At 40.2% G+C, this 15,362-nt stretch overlaps 1 protein-coding gene across 2 annotated transcripts in view; it reads right to left on the reverse strand.

Annotated features, from left to right (window-relative positions):
• Positions 1–2,335: 2,335 nt before the first annotated feature.
• The window catches only part of LOC140064076 (survival motor neuron protein 1-like), a 41,700-nt gene continuing 28,673 nt past the window's right edge, over positions 2,336–15,362 (reverse strand). For both annotated transcript variants that reach the window (XM_072110563.1, XM_072110553.1), the window contains 4 exons: positions 14,519–14,587; positions 14,282–14,431; positions 10,462–10,536; positions 2,336–2,513 (listed from right to left, as the gene is read on the reverse strand). In XM_072110563.1, the coding sequence (XP_071966664.1) occupies positions 10,471–10,536; positions 14,282–14,431; positions 14,519–14,587 (285 nt within the window). In that variant the 3' untranslated portion in view covers positions 2,336–2,513; positions 10,462–10,470. The remainder of the gene's footprint in view (positions 2,514–10,461; positions 10,537–14,281; positions 14,432–14,518; positions 14,588–15,362) is intronic.

The following is a 15,362-nucleotide window of genomic DNA, read 5'->3' on the forward strand; positions in this document are numbered from 1 at the left end:
CCGTAATCGTAGTGATCTATAGAATAAAAATATAATAGTATGTTTAGTGTATGGTGTCCGAGCCCCAAATTATACAAAAAAAAAAGAAACCCAAAATTGACAATTTTGTTTTCCTCCATACATTAAAGAGTTAATAAAATCTCATCAAAAAGCTACAGACCCACTAAAATGAAGTATTTGTAAAGTGCATCTCATGTCGCAAAAAATAAAACCTTATGGGGGTCATTTACTAAGGGCCCGATTCGCGTTTTCCCGACGCGTTACCCGAATATTTCCGATTTGCGCCGCTTGTACATGAATTGCCCCGGGTTTTTGGCGCACGCGATCGGATTGTGGCGCATCGGGGCCGGCATGCGCGCGACAGAAATCGGGGGGGCGTGGCCGAACGAAAACCCGACGTATTCGGAAAAACCGCCGCATTTAAAAACCGAAAATGTGTCGCTTGGGGAGCGCTCACCTTCACCTTCTATGGGATGGTGCATTCCGGGGCGTTAAGATTATTTTCGGCGCTGCAGCGCCACCTGGTGGACGGCGGAGGAACTACCATCTTAAATCCCAGCCGGACCCGAATCCTGTGCAGAGAACGCGCCGCTGGATCGCGAATGGGCCGGGTAAGTAAATGTGCCCCTATATGTCCAAAATGCCAAAAAAATAAAGATTGTATAGCCATTATAAAGTGACAATGCATAATCTGCTCTGAACGGCGCAGCTCCCCCCTCAATGCCCTGGCGTGTGCCCATACAGCAGCTTACCACCACATATGGGGTATTGTTATACACGGGAGAGATTGGGTATCAAATTTTGTTTTTTTATTCACTGAGAATTTGTACATTTTATGAAAAACCCATTCATTTAGCCCTAAAAAATTTCATTTCGAAATTGCATCTGATTTTGTTTTAACCCCTGTAAACCAATGAAAGGGTTAACAAACTTCATAAAAGTTGTTTTACGTAGGTTGAGGGGTGTAGTTTCTATAATGAGGTAATTTATGGGGTTTTACTTTTATTTAGGCCTCTCAAAGTGACTTCAAACCTGAGCAGGTCCCTCAATAGCAGGATTTTCCATTTTTAATGAAATGTGAAAAATTGCACCTAACGTTCAAAGCCCCATAACATCTTACAAAAATGATAGTATATATAAAAAACCACGGAGGCATAAAGTAGACATTCGGTGAATGTTAGTTATTATGTTTTTTGGTGTTATGAAAAAGTAGAACATTTTGAATTTCGAAAATTGCTAATTTTTCTAAATTTTCACCAAATATCTGATTTTCTCATAAATAAATGCAAAATATACCAGCAAAATTTTTTAACTAACATGAAGTACAATGTGTCACGAGAAAACAATTTCAAAATCACTTGGATATGTTGAAGCGTTCCAAAGTTATAACCACTTATAGTGACACAGGGCAGATTTGAAAAAAATGGGCCGTGTCAGGAAGGTGAAAAGTGGCTTCGGCGTTAAGGGGTTAAAGTCTGGAGTCACTTCCTTCATAGTGTACAAGAATCACGCTTCTTGGGGAATGGAGGATGTGTGGCTTCTGTCTGCTTACAATCTTTGATTTCAAGACCTTTGGAGGACCTTTAATGGTCCTGAAATGGTTCTTGTGCACATGTGAATTGAGAGCAGGGACAGATGTACAAGGATTTCATGGGTAAAGGTCCTTCTCAGTACAAAATTTGGTGGTGGTTTTGGTGGCCATGGGCCCCGCGCTACTGCCCAAACCGCCTATCTTATAATCCACTACTGATGACTGGTTCCCCCAGAGGTTTCCAGTACGACAAAAGAAGATTGTTGAAAGTGGATATAACTTTTTAAATTTATGTTCATTTAGTAATTTAGATGGAGGTAAATTACTACTACCACTAAATCCAATACCACAATTTTTATGCATACCAAAATATTCACACCTTTGTGTGTAATGCCATCTTCAATAAAACATTATGAAAACGATGACATCCATATGATTATATGTGCCACCCAATCCATCCGTGTAAACACACACGTGCCTTTCTTGATTCATCATTCATTTTGTTTGTTTATGTATTAGATACAAAATTGAAAATGGAAAGATTCATGTTTACATAATTCATCTGTATCTAAGAGGAAAGGCAAAGGGTCACTGATAATACGTCAAAGCTAACCCCATCTCTCCGGTCACTTTCAATTCCTGTCTGCCTATTAATGACAAGTCTGTCACTTGACACTGTGAATGAAACATAATCACATTCATCTTGTAGTTGTTTGAGTACTGAAACTAGGGGCGGCTACTGCAATATCGGGTTGAGAAATTAATCCATACATAATGTATACAATATAAAGAAGAAGCAGAAAATTGGAAATAATTTTTATTTTATTATAGCACTTCAGATTTTTGTTGTACTGAGTTTCTCAACATCTGTGAGCAGTTATAAGGAGCTGGGTAAAGGGTAGTGGAGGAGGCTGTCCGTAGGAGCATAGAGGAACCTAGTCAAGCATCCTCCCTTCTCCATGGGAGAGATAATCCTTATGTCCTGAAAGAAAAACAGAAAAATATAAAGAAGAAACAAACTAAGCTTTATGCTACCAATGTAATTTTATTTCATTAAATGAAAATGTGGAAAGAATATTATAAACACAAATGTTGTTTCCAAATGACAGTGACATATTAATTTCTGCTCGTATTTCTTTACTTTAAAAGGGGTTATTGTTATCCCCACAAGATAAAGCATAATAGCAAAACCTCAACAAACAGCAAAACTAATAAGGGCTCGTTCAGATGGACGTCTACGAGGGTGGTTCAGTAATTACCTGTGTTTGACGACAGAGGGCGTTCCTGAGGGAAGTTGGTGTTATCATTGTGTGCTGCCATCTATCGAACGACGGCAAAACAAATTGCAGACTGATTAATAGGTTAGTTTGGATTTGGCAGCCATCTGAGTAAGATGTGTTTCATGATTATCGCTAAGATGGAAAAAGAGCCGTTTGGTAATTCACTTTTTGTTTTTGGATGGGAAAAAATGTGAGGAGATAAAAGCAAAGTTGGATGCTGTTTATGGGGACACTTCAACATCTATGACCACAGTTAGATATTGGTTCAACTAATTTAAACGTGGGCGAACATCCATTTTTGATGAGGGGCTAACAAGACGCCTGGAAATCATTTAAGAAGTCCACGACATGATAGTTGCTGACGAACGAAAGTGCGCGAAGTACAGAGGCCGTGGGTGTGTCGACCGGAATGGCAATTAATATATTACATGATAAGTTGGCGATGAAAAAATTGTCGGCCCGTTTGGTGCTGCGATTGCTCACAGTGGACCACAAGCGGATGCGGCTGTTAACTTCGAAGCAGTGTTTGGAGCATTGTAAGCGAGATTTGAAGGTGTTTTTGCATCGGGTTGTCACCGTTGATGAAACCTGGATTCCTCATTACACACCAGGAGCTAAGCAACAATCAAAACAATGGATTTCTCCCAGTGAATCTGCTCCAAAAAAAGGCGAAGATGGTCCCATTGGCCGGAAAGGTCATGGCGATGATTTTTTGGGATGCGAACGGCGTCATCCTCATGGATCTTTAAGAAAAAGGAAGAATGATCACTGGACAATACTACTGTGAGTTATTGGACCGCTTTGACAAAAAATTTAAGGAGATGCATTTGGCGGAAAAGAAGGTGCTGTTTCACCACGATAACGCACCAGCACATTCATCCGGAGTTTTAGCCGCCAAACTGCATGAATTGCGTTATTTTTCACAATATTTTTATTACGTTTTTCATGAATTTTTAGTAGGGGTACAGAAACGAAAAAAGGGGAAGGGGGTATCTTATGCAAACATTGTACATTTCAATAGTCACAACATGGCTAGTCTGGCAAGACTACCATATAAAAACAAAAAGACCTGTCTGACCTCTATGTAAACAGCTATTATCATTATAAGACAGGAGGGAAGGGGAAAAAACACTAGGGAGAGAAGGGATATAGGAAGGCCTGGGGGGGGAAGGGTCCTATCGAGAACCAAGATATCGTCATTGGGGTCAAACTCTTGATTGGTATGCAATCCACATCTGCCATGTTTCATTAAATAGGGTCATTTTGTCCTGTACTGAACAATAAAGCTTATCATTCACCATTATCCACATTAGTTTGTGTTTAATCAAATCCATGGGGACTGTGGCCATCTTCCAATCGCAATTTTAGCTGCTAGGAAAAAAAATGATAAAAACCTCCTTGCAGGAGCTGTAATTCCCGGATTTTTTTCATTTAATAATGCTTGGCTAGGGGTTAATGTGAGATTTATCATTGTTATAGAATATAACATATTATAAAGTCTCCTCTACGAACTGGGACCAGATACCAGCGAAGTAGTACTCTATAGTTAGCTTTCACTAGTGTCATATTAATAGAAATTTTTGCTGTGTTTTCTGCCATGTCTTGCCACTCACTTAGAGAAAAAGTCGTATTTAAGTCCTTTTCCCACGCTAACACATATCCCAATTTCTCAGGTTGGTCATTAAGAATTTGATAAATGGTAGAAAGAGTATGAGGAAGTCCAGCCTTTGTCAGACATAGACCTTCAAAAACCGTGTGTACTGTGATATCGGGGCATGAGTCTTTCAGCGTCTGAAGGAAATGATGTATCTGTTGAAATCTGAACAGCTTCCTTATGAATTGCGTTATGAATTTCTGCACCCCCCCCCCCCCGTATTCACCCGGTCTGGCTCCCTGCTCCCTGCAACTCGCCGAGACAGAGGCGTATTTTGGAGAGTTCGACAAATCCTATTTTTGGAGGGATTCAAATAATGGCAGGAACTTTGGGAGAAGTGTATCTTTCTAAAAAATGTGAAAAAATAAAAAAAAAATGTGAAAAAATGGTGTCTTCATTTCTAACACAGGTACTTATTGAACCCCCGTATCTCCTCACATTTTTCCCATCCAAAAACAAAAAGTCTTATTCAAATGTCTGCCAAATCCAAACTAACCAATCAATAAGTCTGGAATTTGTTTTGCCGTCGTTTGATAGATGGCAGCAGGGCAGCCATCAGGAAATTCGGGGCCCCATACAGCAAAAGTGTCTGGGCCCCAACACACCCCAAAACCGAACAAGCCTCCTGCCCCCCGCAGTGACCTTTCACAAACAGGGTTTGAGGCCTGTTGCTACGACAAGGCACACTCTTCTGGTAGATTGCCAATAGGAGTCATACTATTGAACGTCACGTGCAATTTTTCACATTTTCATAAAAAAAGCTAAATCCTGCTATTGAGGGACCTGCTCAGGTTTCAAGTCACTTTGAGAGGCCTAAATAAAGTAAAACCCCATAAATTACTCCATTATAGAAACTACACCCCTCAACGTACGTAAAACAACTTTTATGAAGTTTGTTAACCCTTTAATTGGTTTACAGGGGTTAAAACTAAATCGGATGCAATTTCGAAATTACATTTTATTTGGCTAAATTAATGTGTTTTTCATAAAATGTACAAATTCTCAGTGGATAAAATTCCAAAACGCTCCTCAAAATTTGATCCCCCATCTCTCCCGCGTATAACAATACCCCATATGTGGTGGTAACCTGCTGTATGGGCACACGCCAGGGCATTGAGGGGGAGCTGCGCCATTCAGAGCAGATTATGCATTGTCACTTTTTATTGGCTATACAATCTTTATTTTTTTGGCAATTTGGACATTTAAGGGCTTATTTTTTGCGACATGAGATGCACTTTACAAATACTTCATTTAAGTGGGTCTATAGCTTTTCGATGAGATTTTATTAACTCTTTAATGTATGGAGGAAAAGAAAATTGTCAATTTGGGGTTTCTTTTTTTTGTATATTTTGGGGGTCGTACACCATACACTAAAAATACTATAATATTTTCATTCTATAGATCACTACGATTACGGTGATACCTCATTTATATAGTTTTTCATTTATTTTTACAATTTTACTGGAGAAAAACTAATACAGAGGAAATCTTATTTGTTTCTGCATCGCCATCTTTTCGGGAACTTAACCTTAATATTTTTTGGTTGACAGAGCTAGTTTAGGGCTTATTTTTTACGTGTTGAGTTGTTCTTTCAATTGGTACCATTTTGGGGCACATAACTTTTTTTGATCACTTTTTAGAACATTTTTGTAAAGGGATTTTATGAAAATTTATATTTTTGGCGAGTTTTTCGGGTTTTGTTTTTACGGCGTTCACCGTACGGGTCCAATAATGTTTCTGACTTATTGTACAGATTGTTACGGACGCGGTGATACCAAATATGTGGGGGGTTTTGGTGATTTTCAGGTATTTTTACTTTATTAGATGTGTATAGGGAATGTTTGTGTTTAGGGGACTTTAACTCTATTTAATTAATTATTTTTATTAAAAATTGTGTTTATTCAGTGTTTTTAACTTTTTTTTCTTTACTTTTACAGGTTAGCTTGAACAAGTGATCCACTGATCACTTGTTCAAGCTATTCTTCACCTAATACAGTGTAATACAGATGTATTACACTGTATTATGTGAAACACTGAGCATGCTGCGCACGCTCAGTGTGTCACAGCCGGGTCCTGCCAGGAGGCACGGACCCGGCACCCGGAAGAAGATCGCGCAGCCCCGGGCACCGGCAGTCCCGGGGCTGCGATCAGAGCAGCGGGACCCCCCCGGTAAGCGCCGCGGGGGGGTCCGAATCCTGTTAAATGCCCCTAGCACGCCGCGGGTGTTAGAGGAGGGTGTCGGCTATAATATATAGCCGACACCCGCAGCTTCTGGCCCCGGCTCCATTCAGGAGCCGGGGCCAGAAGTTTGACGTACTATTACCGCATATTGCGGGAACGCACCTCCCGCCATGCAGTAATAGTACGTCAAATGTCGGGAAGGGGTTAACCAGCGGCCCCCGGCGCCTCCACCCCACACATATTGTGCAGCACAGACCGCACAGTCTGCGGCCCACCGGCCGGGCCCCCCCCCCCCCCCCCAGTGTCTTAGAGTCCGGGCCCCATAGGGCAGTACCAGTTGTACTGCCCTATCGGCGGCCCTGGATGGCAGCATATGATGATAACATCAACTTCCCTCAGGAACGCCCTGGACCTTCTTATTATGAGGGATGGATTGATGGATGGATAGATATTCCAGAGGTTAGATTGATACTATTATAAGGTACATCTGACTTTTTGATCGTTTTCTATTACATGTTTTACTTAAATTGCAAAAATTTAATTCATTTTTTTATTTTTTTATACCCCTGAAAATACAGGTATAATGATGTAATAGACGATTGGCCAAGGTTGCGACAATACCTATTTTGTGTTTGGGTGGGTTATTTTATTTATTTTATTTTAAATATAAGTGTAGATATGGAAATGGTTGAGTTTTTAAAAATTATTTTATTTATTTTCCTTTTCCTTTTTTTTTACTGTCCCTTGATCGCAGTAGTTAAGCAGTTAAACTGCCTGGCATGGAGTGATCTCCATGTCGGGCAGGCGCAGCAGGGACCAGACTATATGGAACATACGGTCTCCTGTGGCGAATCCCGAGGACGATATAAATCGTCTTCATGCGGCAATAGCTCGCTATTGAGGACGATTTATGTCGCCTTGCGTCATTAAGCAGTTAAATAAATGCACATTATGTCATCAGTTACTGTCAGTTTATCTAACTTTATTTATCATCAGACAAAGGCTTGCACCGAAACACGCTTCTGAGACCTCACACCAGATGACAGGTGGAGCATTGATCATGGGTATGTGCAATACTCCTCCAGCCTTTATGCAATAATATATTGTTATAATGTTAATGGGTATGTGCAATATGATTTTTTGTACCTTTATGAAATAAGACATGATACATTTATCTGCCCTTGGTAATAGTTATCATAGTAAGGAGTGTGTTTTTGGAAGAATGTATTTGGGAGTCATATGCATTGTGCACTTTATAGCACCTGACACTTTCCTTTTGCAAACAGCATCAGTGTCACCCCTCATATCTGCCTTTACACGCACCATGCACTTTAAAAACATCTGATTAATGCCCCTTACTAAGAGCTTAATTGTCACTTACTTGCATCACAGTATCGACTGTTTCGCATACCTGTTTCTTATACATTTTAAGAATCAGTCCCATGTATCACCCTGTATCATCTGGTTGTATTTTTGTAGTGTCCTTGTTTCCCTCAATTAGATTAACCTGTTAATAGTTTTTAATTGTTTGTTCATTATTTGTCATTCAATGTTTTGGGTAAATTGGCTTTGTCGTTCTTTAGATAGGTGCTTTATTTATCATCATAATATACATTATCAAGAATGTATATGCCGGCGGTAGAGTGATCTGATCATAGTGACTGTCTCATGCAGCACTATTTAATTATTTTTTACCTTATGAAAAATGGCTGGACCATTGCACAAGCACATTCATCACCTATTTCACAGTGTCTTCCTCCTGATTGTAAGCTCTTTGAGCAGGGCACCTATTCCTATCGCTTCATCTGGCAATGTTATTGCTCTGTTCATTCCTATTTTGTTTATATATGTATCTCATTTCCAAAGCTCAGAGTAAGCAAGATTGGGGTGTTAAGATCATTGGGAACCCAAACTGTGACCCAAAGTATAGTATTTCTTTAATAAAGTTATTATCCTAATAGCATGTTTAGACCCAAAATTACAAAGGCAGGGTAAAAGATACACTCTGATATTAATTAAAGAAACTAGACTTCAAATATTTAATATAAAAATAAAAAAGGTAAAGAATCCAAGTTGCCAAGAAGCCATGTACCTCCATGTTACTAAGTTTCACCACGGCACTTAAAAATAATGCAGCAGACACCTGCTATGTATGGAGAGATTCCAGTCTTTAAAGGGGTTTGCCCAAGAAAATTCTTAATTTTCAACCCCCTAGTAATGTTTACACAACTAACATAATTTTTAACCCCTTATTTTACAATTTTACTCTATAATCCCTCTAGTGTGGAGAGTTACATAGGGGCACATTTACTTACCTCCTGTCACAATCCCCGATCTGGACGGCCCGACGAAGATGAAGTCCGGCGCGATTCACCAACATTGTGCACCTGAGATCCTGCATGTGTTGCTTCCCCACTGAGGTCCGCCGGAGTTTACCTTCTTCTTCCCGATGTATGTGAGTGCATGTGTTGCGACACAATTTGCGATATTTAATCCTGCGCGTTGTCCGAATCCGTCGGAACGTCCGACGGTCCGCCCCCTGATTTGTGTTGTGTGACAGCCGGCGCCAAAATCCGATCACATACGCCAAAAACCCTTGTTAAATGCGGCGCAACACCGAAATCTTTGGGAAACCGGACAACATGCGGTCCGCGGACCCTTAGTAAATGAGCCCCATAGTGCTGAAAATGTGGTTAGATTATCAGGGTACAAGGTTTATATACACTTTCATTTAGCTTCTGAATATTCACTAGTAAAGGCAGTCCCCGGGTTACATACAAGATAGGGTCTGTTGGTTTGTTCTTAAGTTGAATTTGTATGTAACTCGGAACTGTAAACTTTATCATTGTAACCCCCAGCCAAATTTTTTTTGGTGTCTGTGACAATTGGATTTTAAATATGTTGGATAGTCATAAGAACCAGGATTAACAATAAAGCTTCATTGCAGACACCTGTAATAACTGTTACAGCTGATCATTGTAGCCTAGGACTAAAGTACAGTAAATTGCCAACATCCAACACACACACTGGCATATCTGATATGCCTCCCTCCCCCTCCCCTGTAGAAAGACCTTATCTGTTTGTAGCTTGTAGCTTTACTCCCCTCACGCGCTGGCAGGAAGTCTCTGTGTGAGCTTGTCCTGGAATGCAAGAGTGGAGGCTAGAGGCAGAGAGCAGCTCAGCTCAGTGCAGTGTCAGACAGGAGAAAAATATGGCTTGAAGACTCACGGTCAGAACAAAATTGTGTACACCGAGACAGGTTGCAATTATATCTGTGAACTGCTGTATTTTTGTTAATAATTGTGAATTAGAGAATGTGTTATTTTGATATCCTGAGTATATTTAAGAATTTTTTTCTTTGTGGGAATACTCCTTTAAGCCCTCTCCATACAACATTAGGATACATTCATACAGCCATTATGGGGGCAGGGATATAGTCACATGATTTGCAACCAGATCACTGCCCCAAAGACTTCTATGGCACACGGTGTGTCACCAAACCATGGAGGTGTTGTGGTGGCAGCCCCACAAAATATAGTACATGTCCTATATTTAGACAGATTTGCAGCCCAGCCACCCATCTGCCTTTGGAGGGTGGAGGGGTTAGGAGCACTTTCCCCTCCCAACTACTCCTCTCAGCACTGTGTTCATGGTAGGGTAGGGTGCTGAAATTGTGAATATGGTACTTTCTATGCTATATTTTGTGTGTATATTTTCATGACAAAATTTAGGCAGCCTGCAGTCAGCACTTTATCTTATTTAAAGAAATAATGATTATAAAGTCAATCAATTCCTAAACAAAAGAAGCTTCTCACCTGAAAGTACTATTTTCTTCTGGATCCTTTTTTAAGGTTGGGTCTCAAAGCTTCAGCACGACCTTGTTTTAGTCCCTAGACAGCAAGCATATTAGTAATAGTAGTGAGTTAGAGGTTGTCTGGAAGTTGAAAAATATGGCTGCTTTTTTCCAAAAACAGACCTGACCATGGTTAGTTACGGTATTGAAGCTCAGCTGTATAGAAATGAATGGAGCTTAGTTGCAAAACAATGCACAACCTATGGTCAGGAGAAAAGCTGCTTTTGGATGTAAGCAGATATGTTTTCCAACCTCCAGACAACCCCTTTAATAAAACAAAGTTAAGAGCATCAAAAAGAGGTAAATGACAAGTGGTGTATAACATGCAAGATGGGCATGCTGCGGTCATAACATAATTCACTATACATTACACAAATGGATTTTAATAATAATTTTAAGAGAATACATTTAGTTTGGAGGATAACCTGTTCTGTTAAACTACCTGTGGTAATAGTACAGGATATTTCCTTATTCTAAACTCTCTTTTAGGGCTCTTTGCATCCCAACAGGGGACCTTGGTGTAAAGGACTAATGGGAGATCCTGTAAACACTGTGGGGCACAAATTTTCTACTACTTTTCATGCAACACAAATTTTGTCACTGAAATGGGCGTTCCGGTGCAGAGTCCTTGCACCACATTTATCATGCAAAGTCCGACAGAAGTGTGTTGCACACCCCATCAAAAAAAAAAGTTGGTGCACTCCGTCGTAGCAGTGCAGAGGGCACCAGGTTCATGAAGAACGTGCACCAGAAATCATGAATCTGGTGCCCTCTGCACAGTACACAGGCAAACTTCACATAAATGTAAATGTGCCCCTGTGAGGGTCATACTTCAACAGGAGATTGCATGGCTCTGATACTGGACAAAAGGGTAAGGCTCTTTAGTATGCAAGGAAGGTTAAGTCCTTCCTTTTGGATGAAAATTCAAACAAAGAAAAGTCATAACCCTTCAAGTCTGTGGTAACAGGTACAAAGTTGATCAAAGGTAAATGTAGTATCAGAACATTTTCAGTGTGTGTCCAGACAGAGAGCACTGTTGTGTCTCTGCCTGGCAGAAGAGGGAGCTGCAGGGTTGCCGGAGTGGGGGAGGTAAGTATTGAGTTTTTTTAATGGCTGCTGGTTACTGTAAGCTTAATAATGGGTCTGGCTGCTGGACACTATATATAATGGGGGGTTCTCCTGCTGGACAGTAAATATAAGAGGGGGACTCTTGCTGGACAATAGAACAGAGTTTATATTTTTTTCCCAAAATTTCTACATTAAAAACTTTTGGGATCATCTTTGTTTTAAATGAGTTTGATATATAAAATTATTAGAATCCCCCCATTTTCAAAAGTACAACTATTACCGGTAGTTCAAACTATTAAAAACTGCTTTTGGGAAGAGTTTCAACCCTTTCAGCGCTGCATAGTAATTAAAACAAAACGGAGATGAAAAAGTACAACCTTCAAACTATTAAAAACTGCTTTTAGGAAGAGTTTTAACCCTTTCAACGCTGCATAGTAATTAAAACAAAACGGAGATGAAATTTCAAATGGGGTAATTTTTATCGATAATACATTCATATAGCCCTTAAATTTACACATTTCCAAAATATAAAAAGAAAACCCATCTTAAAATTTGTTATGCAATATCTCCTGAGTATGAGACAACCTAAATGCGGACGTTACTTGTTGTTTGGGTGCACAGCAAGCGGCAGAAGGGAAGGAGCACCCTGCAGCTGCCAGTTTTATCCTATAGAACAAGATATGAGATGCATTTGGGATGATTCCATTTTGGGGTTGGTATCCCCTATTGTAGAAAACATATTAACTATTTTTGGGGGTGGAGGAATAGAAAAGCATCAATTATGTAATTGATTTTTTACTTTATTTTTTTGGTGTTCACCATATAGCCTAACAAATATCTTATTTTTATTCTATGGGTCAGTACGATGATGTGGATACTATACTTAGATATTTTTTCTTACGCTTTACTAAATTTCTCACAATAAAACCTAATATGGGGAAAAATCTATTGTTTTTGCATCCCCATCTTCCAAGTGGCATAACACTTATTTTTTTGTCTACAGATCTGGTTGATGGCTTGTTTTTTTGTGGGACATGTAGTACTTTGCTTCAGTATCATTCTGGAGTAGATATGTTTTTTTGATCACTTTAATTTGACCTTTCTTATGGGATGAAATAGGTACAAATCATACTGTTAATGAGGATATTTATTTATGCGTGTGGTGTATTAAATGCTGGGTGCTAGGAGAATAAAAATTAGTGTAAATAAACCATCTTGGATTGGTGGGTGGGGGTTTATGTGATAAAATGTGATGCTCCTTAGAGTAGCTGTTCTCCGTGACGTGACCTGAGAGCGGGGGTTTGTCACACTACTCAATAGCTTAAATGTAACACTGCCATCTGTCCAAAATGCAAGATGCTTTAAAACATCTACTTTTACCTTCTTCTACATATTAGCTCTTTTCACTTCACCCTTCACTAGTAAATTCAGCTTTGATGATATACACTCACCGGCCACTTTATTAGGTACACCTGTCCAACTGCTCGTTAACACTTAATTTCTAATCAGCCAATCACATGGCGGCAACTTAAGCATTTAGGCATGTAGACATGGTCAAGACAATCTCCTGCAGTTCAAACCGAGCATCAGTATGGGGAAGAAAGGTGATTTGAGTGCCTTTGAACGTGGCATGGTTGTTGGTGCCAGAAGGGCTGGTCTGAGTATTTCAGAAACTGCTGATCCACTGGGATTTTCACGCACAACCATCTCTAGGGTTTACAGAGAATGGTCCGAAAAAGAAAAAACATCCAGTGAGCGGCAGTTCTGTGGGCGGAAATGCCTTGTTGATGCCAGAGGTCACAGGAGAATGGGCAGACTGGTTCGAGCTGATAGAAAGGCAACAGTGACTCAAATCGCCACCCGTTACAACCAAGGTAGACAGAAGAGCATCTCTGAACGCACAGTACGTCGAACTTTGAGGCAGATGGGCTACAGCAGCAGAAGACCACACTGGGTGCCTCTCCTTTCAGCTAAGAACAGGAATCTGAGGCTACAATTTGCACAAGCTCATCGAAATTGGACAGTAGAAGATTGGAAAAACGTTGCCTGGTCTGATGAGTCTCGATTTCTGCTGCGACATTCGGATGGTAGGGTCAGAATTTGGCGTCAACAACATGAAAGCATGGATCCATCCTGCCTTGTATCAACGGTTCAGGCTGGTGGTGGTGGTGTCATGGTGTGGGGAATATTTTCTGTGGGGAATGTACCCAACATCTGATGGCTACTTTCAGCAGGATAATGCGCCATGTCATAAAGCTGGAATCATCTCAGACTGGTTTCTTGAACATGACAATGAGTTCACTGTACTCAAATGGTCTCCACAGTCACCAGATCTCAATCCAATAGAGCATCTTTGGGATTTGGTGGAACGGGAGATTCGCATCATGGATGTGCAGCCGACAAATCTGCGGCAACTGTGTGATGCCATCATGTCAATATGGACCAAAATCTCTGAGGAATGCTTCCAGCACCTTGTTGAATCTATGCCACAAAGAATTGAGGCAGTTCTGAACGCAAAAGGGGGTCCAACCCGTTACTAGCATGGTGTACCTAATAAAGTGGCATATTGTAAAACATAGGTCGAGCTTGGATTTTTCTGTTGCTGCACTAGGCTACCAGGAACATATGGGGAGGATTCATTGTAAGGTAAAATATAAATTGGATGATTACTAATTTACATTTTTCAAAGACAGCTATTTTCCCAAAGCCACTACCTTGTAAAAGCCAGTGTGATATCCAGTCATGTACCAAGCCATAAGCATACAAGCCAATACATCTTCATCCTCTTGTTCCTCTTCATCATAATCCTCCCACTCTGTGCTGAAAAAAGGAGGTGGTGGAGGAGGAGGGGGAAGGGGTGCTGACTAGGGAAAAGAAAATGAAAACAACATTAGAAGTGGGTCTGAAAAAACACTAGGAAAATTATAGGGTTTGAGGTGACAGTCACATACAGGGGGCCAATTGTGCCAGGCAGGAAGATGAGCTCGCACAGGCGGTGGTGGTGGAGGCCAAAAGCAGCCCTGTAAAGAAAGAAAAACAGTAAAAGAAACAAAAACGGTAAAAAACTGAAACATATATAACATTTATTAAACCATGTAAATGAAAAATGTATTATTGTTTTTTGTAGCTGATATAGCAGTACTAAATTCTGCATTGTATAAAGGTTTCATTCACATAATTGAGTCCTTGTACTTCAAACACGCATACAATATATTATATATATATTGTCAGCTTGCTAGGAAACCCAGGAAGAGATGAGAAAAATACTTGTTGCAGTAGGTGTCTGTGGTCAGAATCAACAGTCTACCATCTCCCAAAGTACATTTTGTAGTGCACTTTGTCGCTTACCAGACATGGCTTATAATGTTTCCCAGCAATCTGTTGTTTTGTTAGACATTTTATCTTTATGCAAATTAACTTCACTGTGGGTTAGTGTTGTGGCTATGGATGCTGGTGCACCCAATTTCTTCTTTCTACTCAGATCATTGCTACCCAACATTGTCATTTACAAAATTTTAAAAGGTGCAAAAGCAAACACAGAAACAGCTCAAGTGCTCTGAAAAGCTCATTTACATAAACAACTACAAAGGTCTCTGTAAAGATTATAAATGCTGGTTTTACTTGCGGTGGGAGTTGGGAGCTAAGCTTTAGGGCACATGAGAAAAGTGCAAGACAACCCTTCAGGATTTTTAGTCATTAATGATTATAAACTAATGATAGTAAACTATGTCAGGTATTAAGTTGGCAGTCTATGCCCACTGATATGTAACCGGACAGGCAGAAGCACCAGATCTC

This window comes from Engystomops pustulosus, chromosome 1 (assembly GCF_040894005.1).
Source record: "Engystomops pustulosus chromosome 1, aEngPut4.maternal, whole genome shotgun sequence".
NCBI classification, from domain to species: domain Eukaryota; kingdom Metazoa; phylum Chordata; class Amphibia; order Anura; family Leptodactylidae; genus Engystomops; species Engystomops pustulosus.